Genomic DNA, 13,813 nt, shown 5'->3' with positions numbered 1-13,813 from the left:
CATGGCAGACTCATTCAGACATTTATATTCCGAAGTAAAGGGCGGTATTCTGAGGAAGTAACTTGTCATATTACAATACCCATACTCTACTATTGTATTGTAGTACTTTAAATACCAACGAACGCAATAAGTGCAACAGGTGGCTCCGTGGCGCAATGGATAGCGCATTGGACTTCTAGGCACTGATGAAGTGATTCAAAGGTTGTGGGTTCGAGTCCCACCGGAGTCGCACTTTTTATGCATGTCTTATTACACTGCATAGTTTAGCATTGAAAATATTGCAACTCAGCAACCAATTCGTGTTTATTACAGATTCGCGATAAACAAAAAATAAGTCCACATAAGACAGCATTATTATTAACGTTATCTATTGATTGTAGTGTAAGTGAATTGTACCATAATTATAATTTTATTTACTATGAACACGATTGATGAGTCGACCCAGCACTACGAACCTAGCATTGACTAAGCTAGCTGGCTAGCAGTGAAGGAAGAACTGAATGCCTCAAGTTAACAAATTTATAAACATAAAATCAAAGTGCGTTTCCGATTATGTCCTTTACAATAAAACTCTTTCTTGAGACAAAAATAATATACCAGCGTGACAGTAATATTAGGTAATTTACTGATAATTTCTTATTGAAAGGACACGTAAACGGTATATATATCTGGTACAGAATATATATATATATCTTTTTATTTGGCAATGTACAATTACTTTGAAGGCAAAAAGCCGGTTTTGTCCGACCAAGCAACAGTGTCGGCAATCTATGTGTTTCTCGTCGGGACCAAATAGTGTTGCACCGGGTGTAACCAACGAGCTAACGTTAGGCTAGTTAGATGTAGCTAGCTAGCTATAGATTCTTGTCGGCGTACGCAGCTGTAGAATGAACATTATACACACGATTATTGAGGGATACTAATGAAACTCCTTGGTGTCACTTTATTTTACAGTCGCACTACTGTTGTTGTCGACGTCTCCCGTTTAGTTGTTTTCATCATTAGCTGTCCCGTCTTGGTCAGTTAGCCAGTTAGCCTCTTCAGCTAGGCACAGTAGCGTATGGGTGTCAAAGTTAGCCGTGACTTCACCGGGTGTCTGGTTGCCTGATCTCACATTTCGGACACGTCAAGGTAAACATTTAGCCACGGGCAAGTTTGAAAGCTAGCTAGTGGGCTAGCAGTTGTTTAGCGGTGTATCTTGCTCACACCGTATTGTAAATATGCACACGTCAGCTGGTAAACTTCGAGCAATCATGTCAGCTGGTGTTTCTTCTGTGTAGCTCATGTTCTAGCGGTAATGAGCTATTATCACCGTGACTCCCACTTAGCCTTATTGCAGCTAACGTTTGCTAGCTTCTGGTGTCAAATTCGTTATGAGCTTTATGAATTTTATGTTGTTATCTTCGGTTTTCTTTGTTGTATCGATCAGACAAACGTCACATTTCTCCAAAAAGATTATTAGGAGGACAGTTCCCAAAATCACGACAATGTGTCAATTATTAACATTTAATTTATATGTAATTAAGAAGATAGAATTGCACAAAGATGTATTAATAACAAGTCGGTCCCCCTTTCTGATCATCCACTTCAGGTTAACACACTAGGTTTGCCAGTAAAATGTGTCAGTTGTGAATCTGTATCGATTCTGTAGCTAACCTTTGACCTGTCATACCACACTGAAAGATCAATATCAGCCAGCTACAATGATTCATATTACTGTTGTACAAATTATTGAGATGGTTCTGAATGAAAATAGGAATGTGACTTACGAATATTTTCACTATCAGTTCATCTGCTGATTATTTTCTTGCTTAATTGTTTGGGTCATAAAATAGGACAAAACACCTATTGCAAAACCTGTTGCAATTTCAGCCCATGTCCAACCAACAGTCTAAAATCCAAAGGTATTAAGTATGATATCATTGAAGACTAAGAAAACCACTAAATTTTTACACCTGGGTAGCTGGAATTTGTGGCATTTCTGCTTAAAAATGACCTAAATAATGAATTGTTTATCAAAATAGTTTCCCATTAATTTTGTGTTTACAAACTAATTGATTAATTGAGCGATTCAGCACTGTTTGAAAGCATAAGTCTACTAATGTGAATTAAATTCCAAACATTTCTAACTTTATTTTTCCCTTTAAGGTTCCTCAAATCTGTATCTTGATTTTGGGGGCTGTGATGTCAGAGCCCAAGACCCCCACTCCAACCCCAGCTGGCGACACATACAAAGGATGGGTGTTCAAGTGGACAAATTACATCAAGGGTTATCAGCGGAGGTGGTTTGTCCTGAGCAATGGGCTGTTGTCATATTACAGGTACACTTTTCTGCAGATTACAGAGAACAAAAAGGAAGGATATAGCCTTGATAATGTCATCAAGGAAATCCCTCAGCATTGATCTTAAGTAACTAGAGTTTAATTAAACCCAACAAGCTGTTTATCAAATGTTAAGTGAATAAATAATGAAATGAGCCTCACCTCATCATGTGTCTTATCAATTAAAGTAAATTTTCCTGTCTTATTAAATTTTAGGGAATGTTGTAATCTCTGTTGCAAGGCTGTAGAACATTTGAAAGAATAGCTGGCTCCGTGGCGCAATGGATAGCGCATTGGACTTCTAGGCACAGTTTGAGGTGATTCAAAGGTTGTGGGTTCGAGTCCCACCGGAGTCGCATTTTTTAATGCTTGTCTTATTACACTGCATAGTGTAGCATTGAAACTATTGCAACTCAGCAACTTCATTCTGTGTTTATTACAGACTCGCGATAAAGAAAAAATAAGTCCACAAAAGGAAGTATTATTATTAACATTATCTATTATTTGTAGTGTAAGTGAATTGTACCGTAATTATAATTTAATTTACTTTGAAGATCATTGATGAATCGATCCACCAGAGTCGCATTTTGTGTGCTTGTTTATTTCATAAGACTGTAACATTGAAACAATAACATGTTGTATGTTTTTTTCTATATATTTACATTATTTCTGTATAGTTACATTTTCATCAAAAACTCAAATCAAATTCCTCTGATTATCAGGACCCAGGCAGAGATGGGCCACACATGTCGGGGCACAATCAACTTGGCCACAGCAACTATCACTGTGGATGACGCCTGCAACTTTGTCATCTCTAATGGTGGGGCACAGACGTATCACCTGAAGGCCAGCTGTGAGGTGGAACGTCAGCGCTGGATCACTGCCCTCGAGCTGGCCAAAGCAAAGGCGGCACGCATGCAGGCTGAGTCAGGTAAAACACACAACCGCATGAGAGGATGTGAAGCGGAGGCAGAGGAAAGTAGTATTTAGAGTTCTTGCTCTGTGAATCTTTTAAAAAGCAGAGCATTTTAAGTCTTTTAAGCTAATTTCTTTTTCCATTACTGTTGTTTTTGTTGTCAACAGATGACTCTGGGGATGACTTCTCACCATCATCTGCACCAGTGGCACCCGGACAAGGAGGCGGGTCGCAGAATTCAGAGGTCCAGTCTGCTCTCAGAACACTAGGCAGCAAGGTGGAGGATCTCAGCACGTGCAACGACCTGATCTCAAAGCATGGCTCTGCCCTCCAGAGGTCAGGCTTTAACACTAAATTGCTTTTTCTGCTGAAGTACTCAGGCCAAAGTGCAACGGTTCTAGCAATTCTTCTTTCTTAATTTAGAAATGAAAGTAAAACTCAGAAGGACTAATCTTGCATTCCAACAATTGCAGACATGGTGACTGGGTTTCAAAACATTTTTCAAGTCTTTATTTACAGAGAGTCATACAAAGACCCTGTTGCTATGATATCATGTGCTAAGGTATGCTGTTGCACTTTTTCAAAACAAGTTTGCAAGTGAATAGATGAATAGACAATACAGTCAGGTTATAATCATAACCCAGTTGAATCAGAGGCTTGTGGCCTTTTACACTGTAAATTGATGATATATTGTCTGAACTATTAATTCATGTTGTACATTTAAATATTTTTTCAGGTCTTTATCAGAACTGGACAGTTTGCGTCTGACTGGAGAGGCTGGGGATAAGATTCGTCAGGTCACAGAAAGGGCCACGTTGTTCCGCATCACATCTAATGCCATGATTAATGTAAGTGTCAACTCCTCACTTAGTATGTCTATACTGACATATCAATGAAAGTGGGCCCGCTGACTAGTTTAAATGAATCTGGTTATTTCCTCTGGACTGATCTTGTTTGAGCTCAAAGGATCCAAACTGGTGCAGTCTGTGCTCCGTGCAGACCAAATTAATTGCTCACAATAATTAGATTTTGGGTTTCAGTGGTTTCTAATTGACCCTGTTTGACCTTTTGCCCATCAGGCGTGCCGAGACTTCCTCACTCTGGCTCAGGCTCACAGTAAGCGATGGCAGAAGGCCCTGCAGGCGGAACGGGACCAGAGAGTGAGGCTGGAGGAGACTTTAGAACAACTGGCCAAGCAGCACAATCACCTGGAACGAGCGTTCAGAGGGGCTGCGCAGGCTAATGCTACAGCGGACAATAAAAGTAAGATGTGAGATTCACCTGAACGCAATTCATATTTCTGACCACGTCCCTCTTAGTCTTCATTTCACAGATCTTTTTTAATTTGTTATGAACACATCTATATTAAAGCATTCACTGGTGGATTAGTTCTGTTAAGTGTTGTTGCCAACAGAAACGAGCAGTAGCACTTTAGAGCTCACACAGAGTGAAAAAATAATATATCAAGGTAGTGTTCTTTTTTTTATCAGCTGGTTGATGTTTTAAGAGTCATATAAAAGTAAATTTGAGAAAAGTCTGACAATAAACATAACTATATATAGCAGAAATATGATCTTGAGACCCTGATTTCACGACAGGAAATTAACTCGCAACTATTCTGATAATCCTGACAGTTGAAATAACTGATTGTTGTCTGTGAAGGTGCTGCAGGGCCGGGGAAAGGTGAGGCCAGCGATGAGGATGATGACAATGAGTTCTTTGATGCCATGGAGGAGGCGCCTGAGTTTATCACTGTTCCCGCAGACCCACAATTTCACAAGTCAGTATCTTCTTGTTTCCCACACGTAGTTATACAGGAAGAAACCTTCAAAAGTCTTTGTTAGTTTGTTTTATTTTAGCCAGTTCCTTGTATGACATGCAGCCACAAGTTGTGATAAAGTCATATGGTTCGAATTCTTCACACTCATGTAAACAATCATTTGAGTTGGCAAGTATTTAAGCCAGTTTTGTGCTTCCTTTTGTTGTATTTTACACTGTCTGTGTCCTTTAACCAAGATCTTCCCAGGCACTGACAGAATCTCTTTGTTTTTTTAACCTCTTACAGAAGGTCAAGCAGTAATATCAGCGGTTTCAACAGTGAAATGTGTCCTGACGATCAGTCGGTATGTCTTAAAGGAGCAGCTAAAAATCAAATAAAATGTTGTTTACATCATTTATGATAATTAAATATTTTGCTACAATAATAAATCAGATAACAAACGTGATAACAATGACTCAGTTGAAAAACAGTGAATCTATGTTTAAAGCTTTATCATTTCCAGTAGCTTTTATACTGATTATTGACAGAACTTTTTTGCTTTTTAGCTTAATGAGGAGCCCCTTGCGATGAACCAGGAATCCCCCTCTCAGGAGTTGGTGCCCTTGAAAAAGAGGCGGACACGCATTCCAGATAAACCCAACTATTCCCTCAATCTGTGGAGTATCATGAAGAACTGCATTGGCAAAGAGCTGTCCAAGATCCCAATGCCTGTGAGTATCTCTGCAGGTTACTTAATATCCAGCGTGACTCACAGGAAGTTTCTTTGCTGGGCTGGCCATTGAAGGCGTCAGGGAGTTTCACCTCCTCTTCTGCTGTATTTGTTCATGTGGGTGAAACATAAGTGTCAGCAATACCGGGCCAGCAACATTCTTTGTGTGCCATCCTGTGGTTAAAAATACTCTACTGTCAGACCTACAGAGGAAGCAGACATCAAGACTCAGTCATCAACCTCATAGATATTCTGTAGATGTACGTCCGTGATCTTTTTTTAGGTTTGTTTATTTGTCAGTGATTTGTCTATTTTCAGACTAATCTTATCTATCACACATGAACATTCAACAGCGTTACCATAGTTTTTATTGCTGATAAACAATAAGAATTTTCAGTACAGAGATGTTTAGTCACTCTAAATAATACCGCTTGCAAACATCAATACACATCCAAATTATTCTGCTCTCTGCAGGTGAACTTCAACGAGCCCATTTCAATGCTGCAGCGGTTGTCGGAGGACCTCGAGTACCACGAGCTGCTGGACAAGGCCTCCAAGTGCCAGAGCTCCCTGGAGCAGATGTGTTACGTGGCAGCCTTCTCCGTGTCCTCCTACTCGACCACCGTGTACCGCACGGGCAAGCCCTTCAACCCTCTGCTGGGAGAGACGTATGAACTGGACCGCCGGAGAGAGAGTGGCTACCGCTCTCTCTGTGAGCAGGTGAGAGAAAAAGAAACAGAAAGTTGCAGTCCTGCCAGGGAAGTGAAACTGAACAAAGAACGGATGTCAGGAAGGATGAGTTGAAAAATTCCACTGATTCAGCATTTTGAGAGCTTTTTGCGTCCTTCTTTTTTTTTATTTTGATGAATTCGGGGTTGCACATGTTACAGGGAACTATCATTCATGAGATTTAGCTAATCATATCAGGAATAGAAGGACAGTTCAAACAGGGTTAAATTAATAATCGTGGTCATAAATATGCGATTATATCATTTGCAATTTTTATCAATGCTTGTAGAGACAACAGGTGGTAACAATGTAAAAGTCTCATTTGTGGGATCTAAAAAAAAAATATATATTTTATGTAATTTATGTAAAAAACATCCTCTGCTTTGTAGAAAGGGGAAAGGATTTGAGGAGGACACAAAACGGAGGTTTGAGATTGTAAAATTAGAATGGCAGAGAGGTATTTGTTCCTAAATATATATCCACTCCTGTAAATAATCTGTTAAATTATGCCTTCAGGCAGCAAATCCAGCGACTAGGCAGCTGTGGAGAAAGCTGTATTTAGAGTATGAGCATAGAGACGGGTTCAATTTGGTCATAGAGGCTTTAAATGGGATTTTGCAAGTGGGGGAAACTATTAAATGCTATTGTAGATGAATATAATTAGTGCCACGGGTGCTCAGCTCCGAGGCACTCCTCTACAGCTAGAATAGCTGAGAGGAGTGCCTTAATATTCCTTATTATTATTCTTCCGCCAAATTTTGGCGCGTAACTCGTCCCGCAGCTTTGAGAAAACCCTGGTAATATATACATCAAAATGTGCGTCTTGATCCCGAAAGAGGTGCAATGACTTTTGGTGTTAAAATTCCAATTTTTCCCAAAGTTATTCCCAAAATACTGGGAATAAATAATGCATTAGAAATGCATTGGAATTTTCTTTAGAAACCCACAATATTTCACCTTTTTTCTGAGTCACCCAGCTCTCTCATACCTGCACGTAGAAATGTGATTCAAACTATAAAACGAAGGAAAACTTCTTCTCTCTCCAAAACACAACAACTGTTTTTACATAATATGTAAACTTTTCAAACTATGAGCACTCATAGGAGGAGTGGAAATCACTTTTTCTTCAAAGTTAGAGTGAAAGCATCAGTTGGCTAGAGTGCATGAAGCAGTAAAAAATAACCTTTATTTTTGTTTTTAACTCGAGCTCACGGCCAAACCGTAAAAAGGAGACAAATAATTCTTTCTCAAAATGTAGACATAGTTGTTGGTATTCATAAAATGTAGCTTTGACAGGCAGGGTCTGCACAAAATTTAAACGGGGGTGCCGAGTCCGGCAGCAATACCTGTCTCACTCTCATTGACACCTAATGTCTTAAATTACATTTAGTTAGGTCTTAAATATGTAAGTCCATTTACTGCTTCCTTCGTTGCTTTTTTTTTTTGTTTTGTTAAAAGAGTGAATGAAGTTGTGACAGTCTCCGCTGAGACAGAGGAGAGGAGAAGCTACTAGCCCTCTCTCGCTGTCACTTCTAGTCGCGTTGCTCTCCTCCCCAGTAATGTTAAATTTAGCACAGAAAAAAACATAATAGTGGTAATTTGAATAGCGGTTCAGGGGATTTATTAACCCTCAGGGGTCCCTCTGTCCTTTTTTGGACATTTTCTTCACTTTTCTTTTTTGATTTGCTGATCATTTTGGCTGTGTTACAGCTGAAGGTATGGATTTCTGCAAGAAAGTGTCTTTTTTGACATATTTTTAAAATCTAATGTCAGTTACTGTTACAGGTCTATTATACACTGGTAACACATTTTGTAAAAAAAATGTTCCTCGCGTCCATAAAAGGACACACAAAGAAAATGCTATAAAATCATCATATCATCAATATTTTTTTCTGCTTTTTTTTGCATACATCTCTTAAACCACTTCATTTCTGCTCAAACCTATCAAATGTTTATTAGTTTTCAGGATTTTAACCCTTTAAATACCAGTTTGAAGACATGTTGCTTCTTGTTTTATTAAAAAAAACAACACAGAATATGAGATATTTCCCACATAATACATGGTGGAGGGATGTGACATTGTTTTATATCAGAGTCTTTTATATCAAGACATTTCTCAAAACCAGAATATGATCAGGGTGACTTTTGAACACTGGAAATAAATCATGTACTCATCCCGGCAGTAGCCCCCGTGGCACTCAAAATTTCCCTGGAATTTTCTAGTTGGATTTGATATTTACAGCGGGGATTTTCATGCCCTGCTAAAATCAGGGTTTTTACAAACTTCACAGGTCTGTCAGTGTGTCTGTATAATATTAAATGTGAGTCATAACTATAAGGGAGTAATCAAACCTGCAATGAAATTGAATGCACTACCTATGAATTTCCCCTAGGGGATAAGTAAAGTATCTATCTATCTACCTACCTACCTACCTATCTACCTATCTACCTACCTCTCACAGGTGAGTCACCATCCCCCTGCAGCAGCACATCATGTGATTTCTGATCGCGGCTGGACCCTGAGGCAGGAAATCACTGTTGCTAGCAAGTTCAGGGGAAAATATCTCTCCATTATGCCTTTAGGTAAGAGACCATTCAGTTCAAAACATATTAAGCATGCCTTTAGATCTTGGTGATGACGTAGATTGAGGGTGTGATATGAACATTGCAGTTATTTTTTGAAAGAGGTAAAAAGCATTCATGGATCACTGAGAAAAACTTGAGGAATGTATCAGTCACACCTTGGCCTAATGAAAGCATTGAACAATGTTTTTTGTCTTGGAGATGACGTTGACTTGCTTCCTTGTCTGCATTTCTGTACAGGCACAATTCACGCAATCTTTGAAAAGGGCAACAATCACTACACATGGAAGAAAGTTACCACCACAGTGCACAACATCATTGTGGGGAAACTTTGGATTGATCAGGTGAGATTGAAAGAGTTAAAGCAAGATCGCACTGTTAAAACAAGACTTTGAGTCAGTACTAGGACACTTAGCTGACTAGTAGCAATGTACTGATTTTTAGCTCATTTTCAAGAAAGTCAGTAATAGTGAGGAGACAGGAAATGAGGGGAGACAGAAATGGGAAATGACAGGTAACAAAGTGTGTGAGCTGGACTCGAACCTGGATGTGGCAATTACATGGTTAGTGCTTTAATCACTTAAGACAATATTCTGCAATGCAGCAATACAATGAAGCCAATTTAGGCCAAATTTATACTTGAATTGAGGTGATTCCACTTACTTCTTCTTGCAACTGTATATATATATATATATATATATATATTTATAAATGAAAACCATCAAAAACTCTTCACAATGCTATCAGCACTGAGCCACATTATATTATCATTATATTACTCAACCCTAATCAGAAGTTTAAACTTTTATTCGATTGAAAATGATATTCCCACAGTGATTTCCCTCAAACTTACTTTCTGTTTCCCTTCCAGTCTGGAGAAATAGACGTAGTGAACCACACCACCGGAGACCGCTGCCATCTGAAGTTTGCTCCTTACAGCTACTTCTCCAGAGATGTGGCCAGGAAGGTGAGAATAATGCCGAAAATCCTATGACTGATTCAATTCCACTTGTTCCCTAAATTCAGTGCAACAGGTTCGAGTTTTCATTTATGCCAAATGCAATAAACTCTCTTCATTGTAATACACCAGAAACTGCCTCTTGGTTCCCTGCGCAGCCTTGTTTTGTCCCTATTCTGGTTGTTGCTGTTTTTCTTTGCTTTTATCACATCAACCTTTCGCTGTTTTATGTGCTGCATGTGTAGTACCTCGACTTTTAATGTCTCCAACTGTATTCTTGTGTTTTTATTCTCTTGTGGGATAACACCCTCTGTTAGGTTTAACCAAATTACAGTCAAGAACTCCTCTGTTAACCTTCTCTGTCTCCCATTTTCAGGTGACAGGTGTGGTGATGGACAAAGACGGCAAGGCCCACTACGTGTTGTCGGGGACGTGGGATGAGAAGATGGAGTTCTCCAGAGTGATGCAGAGCAGTCGAGGTGGAGAGAACGGAACCGAGGGCAAACAGAAGACGGTTTACCAAACACTCAAAGCCAGAGAGGTCTGGAGGAGGAACCCTTTACCGTAAGTGCTATTACTGCGTGACAGAGTGTGTTTAAACATGAGTCACATACAAGTTTATAAACAACAACCACAAACTCAGTCCCTTTTTTTATTTTTCATTTATTAATTTTTTTCATAATTGATGATTTCAGGGAGGTGGTCTTGAAGTGACCTGCTTCCATAATAAAACACTGAGAGAAACCCTGTAATTAAAAGTGATAAAAGATGATAATCAGTCTTACAGCACGCTCAGTTTAATTACCTCTGTGGCTGCCCATGCCTACCATGTATACTTCAGTAATGAGTGTTTCCACAGTCACACTTGACCTATTCTCTAGTTTGTTTGTTAAATTTGTGTTCCTAGAAAAAAATGTATCATTATTTTTTTTCATAATGATAACAATAAACTTTATTCTTAGATCTTTAATTAACAAGATTTAGCTCAAAGGGCTTTACCTAAAATTGAAAATAATTAGTGATTAAAAAGTTGCTTGTTTTATTGTAAAAGACAGTAAAACAGTATTTTATGACATAAGCGAGGCAACGAACAATGACTTGAAAGCAAGATTTGAAAGTCAAAAATCTTATTTTGTAGTGTTCTGATTATTTTTCTATCTGTAATAAATAATAACAGACTTGCATGTTGATTAAAGGTCGGGTCACCTACAAGTAACCACTCAATCAACTTTTTTGAGGCAGAAAATGAAGACATTAGCATCACCAAATACAGAGCAGAGTGTTACATGTTTTGTAATATATTTTTAAATGTTGTAATCCCACTCATGTTTTGACTTTATGCCCTGCTGTTCTTTATCTTTGTCCACAGTGACGGAGCAGAGACCATGTACTACTTCACTGCCTTGGCTCTGAGCTTAAATGAGCTGGAGGAGGGCGTGGCACCCACCGACAGCCGACGCCGGCCTGACCAGCGTCTGATGGAGGACGGCCGCTGGGAAGAGGCCAACGCTGAGAAGCAGCGGCTGGAGGAGAAGCAGCGCAGCGCCCGGCGGGAAAGAGAGAGGGAGGCCGCCAGCCAACGCACCTCCAGCCAATCAGAAGAAGGTGAGTCAAGTCTGTGTTAATGCGTTACTGCTTCTGTATTCCTCTCTACCTTGTTTGGGGAAAATCTTGGAATTTAGAGATAAAAAAAGAATCTCTGTGATCCCCCTTTCTCTTCCAAAAGCTGTCGATGAGGACTCTCTTACTGATCCCTCCTTAAAAAGCAAGTATTCCTCTTTTAGTCTCTTTTACTGTCACCTCCTCATGCTTTAATTGTCCTAATCATCTATCAAGATTGTTTACTTTCTACTAGCTTTTTTTGGTAACACTGTTTTTATCTTTCAGGTGCACCTCATGACAACTACCAGGCACTTTGGTTTGAGCGCTGTGAGGACCGGATCACAGGTGAGCAAATCCATATCTATAAGGGAGGCTACTGGGAAGCTAAGGACCGTGGCAGCTGGGAGGGTTGCCCAGACATATTTTGACCTCGGTGTTGCCTGCAAAGTGCCCTGAAGAGACTGATCCATCAAAGCTGCCTGGTGGACAGCTACCACAAAGGCCTGCTTGTCCCCTACTTGGACAGCTGCTTCCCTCCAGTGGCTCTCTGTTCTAAGAGATCTCCAGGACGGTCACTGCTGTCTGATCCAGAGGGAGCAGGGTTATCCCTCTGGCTTCCCTCATCCCCATTTTGGTTCCTGTCTCCTTGAGTCTTAGCATCTACCCCTTCGTTGCTGTCACACATCCGAGAGGACTGGAATGAAAATTCTGTGCTGCTTTGACTCGGGTCTGGCTGAGCATAAGGGGGAGGAAATGAAATGGGCAGTGCTTCCAAATCTATAGTAGATCGTACTTTTAGTCTCTCTGCTCAAGTCTGTTCAGTCTCTCAGATCAGGAGCAGAAGAGGTTTTGTGCTGATAACACCCTGTGAGATAATGTAGTGTTCCTATCGTCATCCACAGCATTGTGTGCTTTGGTAACAACTCTAAAAAAAAAAAAAAGGGGTTAAGACGTGGTTAATATATAGATTTATATATAAATATGATTAAAATAATTTCATTAAAATGTCGACTGGTGGCCTTCAAGATGTTAGCAACGATTTCTTGTTTATCTCTCTGATTTAGTGTCTTAATGTAATGAAGTGAAGGTTCCAGTGTGCTTGTGTGTATGACTGCATATCTGCTCTTTCATCACTTTACAACACTGCCATTGTGCAGTAAAAAAAAAAAAAAATGATTGTCCAGAATACCAGTTGACCCTCTACACTGTCATGTTTTATAGTTAGAAGGGATTTTTTTCATTACCAAGGCCTGATGGAAATTATTATCGTGAAAATTGTGATGTGGGTACAAGGCCTCAACACACTTTCTCTTCGCCTTAGAAACGAGCAACCTGCTCTCACTTGTATTTACATCACACCTCAGTGGATATGACACTGATGTTTATTGCTGGTTTCATGTACAAACTTTGAAGAAACACTTGGGAAAGGAAACAAAGCTGCAAAATGGCAAAAAAGTTTGTTCCAGTGCTGAGGATATCTCACATTAGTTCAGTTTTATTCAATAACAATTAATGAATTTACCCTTTTTCACAGCATTGGGATAATATTTAGCCATTTTGCAATTAAAGTGAATGGTAACTAAGTTACATGGCAGTAAAAATTAATTAAAATGTATGGGATACTTGGTGTGATTTTTTTTTTTTTGACAGTAACAGACAAATGAGCAAAGAAAACAATGAAAAGTAAATGATAAAATAAATATCACACCTTCATGTATCTGCTGAAAAGTTCATACATATGCAAGTACATTTTGACACCAAAAACATGGGATATAATGTGTGTGTGCATTTCATAATTTTGTTTGTAAGTGTACTTAAAAATGAAGAATAAAGAAAAAAAGAATTTAAAAGCATTGCAAATAACTATGATTTTATAAATGTATAGAAATTCATATTATAGTATTGATAACTGTAAAGTAGTTTTTTTTCTTGTATTTTGGGTTCCTCTCACATTATGGGAAGAAGACTGTCTTCATTTTCAAAAAAAAGGGAGTTTCCATACTTGACCAAGAGGGGAGACATGACATTGTTCAGTATTTTGTATTAACAAAGAAAAACAATCTGTAATAAACAAATGCTGTGATGTCAAACAAATACCTTTTCATACTGTTCTTCAGTTTCTTTTGTCATGAATAAGGTGACACAATTGGAAGTTTGCTGAACCAGTTCTTCGGGAATATCTGTTTTAAGCCTCCACCTGGGATGACATTAGAAA

General features: G+C 39.1%; 1 protein-coding gene and 2 non-coding genes across 4 annotated transcripts; all 3 read left to right on the top strand.

Moving 5' to 3' along the window:
- Positions 1 to 141: 141 nt before the first annotated feature.
- On the top strand, positions 142 to 229 carry trnar-ucu (transfer RNA arginine (anticodon UCU)). The gene is given in 2 exon segments: positions 142 to 178; positions 194 to 229. It is a non-coding gene; the product is annotated as a tRNA-Arg (tRNA).
- A 564-nt stretch (positions 230 to 793) lies between these two features.
- On the top strand, positions 794 to 13,692 carry LOC130164656 (oxysterol-binding protein 1-like). 2 transcript variants are annotated; one of them, XM_056369534.1, is made up of 17 exons: positions 794 to 1,131; positions 2,149 to 2,321; positions 3,044 to 3,252; positions 3,405 to 3,573; positions 3,974 to 4,085; positions 4,317 to 4,500; positions 4,900 to 5,017; positions 5,303 to 5,360; positions 5,563 to 5,727; positions 6,201 to 6,446; positions 8,918 to 9,038; positions 9,279 to 9,382; positions 9,910 to 10,005; positions 10,373 to 10,560; positions 11,366 to 11,601; positions 11,723 to 11,761; positions 11,884 to 13,692. In XM_056369534.1, the coding sequence occupies exons 2-17, from the start codon at positions 2,185 to 2,187 to the stop codon at positions 12,024 to 12,026; spliced, it is 2,325 nt and encodes a 774-aa protein (XP_056225509.1). In that variant the 5' UTR covers positions 794 to 1,131; positions 2,149 to 2,184; the 3' UTR covers positions 12,027 to 13,692. The 2 variants fall into 2 exon arrangements, with proteins under 2 accessions (XP_056225509.1, XP_056225510.1); XM_056369535.1 differs by lacking the exon at positions 11,723 to 11,761.
- trnar-ucu (transfer RNA arginine (anticodon UCU)) lies at positions 2,589 to 2,677 on the top strand. Its single transcript is given in 2 exon segments — positions 2,589 to 2,625; positions 2,642 to 2,677. It is a non-coding gene; the product is annotated as a tRNA-Arg (tRNA).
- Positions 13,693 to 13,813: the final 121 nt, after the last annotated feature.

This window comes from Seriola aureovittata, chromosome 23 (genome assembly GCF_021018895.1).
Source record: "Seriola aureovittata isolate HTS-2021-v1 ecotype China chromosome 23, ASM2101889v1, whole genome shotgun sequence".
NCBI classification, from domain to species: domain Eukaryota; kingdom Metazoa; phylum Chordata; class Actinopteri; order Carangiformes; family Carangidae; genus Seriola; species Seriola aureovittata.
This window is presented reverse-complemented; position numbering and strand designations above follow the sequence as displayed.

Coding starts and splice junctions, on each gene's coding strand:
- LOC130164656 (XM_056369534.1), top strand. CDS start 2,185: ATGTCAGAGCCCAAGACCCCCACTCCAACCCCAGCTGGCGACACATAC. Junction 4,501..4,899: donor TGCTACAGCGGACAATAAAA/GTAAGATGTGAG, acceptor TTGTCTGTGAAG/GTGCTGCAGGGCCGGGGAAA. Junction 5,728..6,200: donor TGTCCAAGATCCCAATGCCT/GTGAGTATCTCT, acceptor TGCTCTCTGCAG/GTGAACTTCAACGAGCCCAT.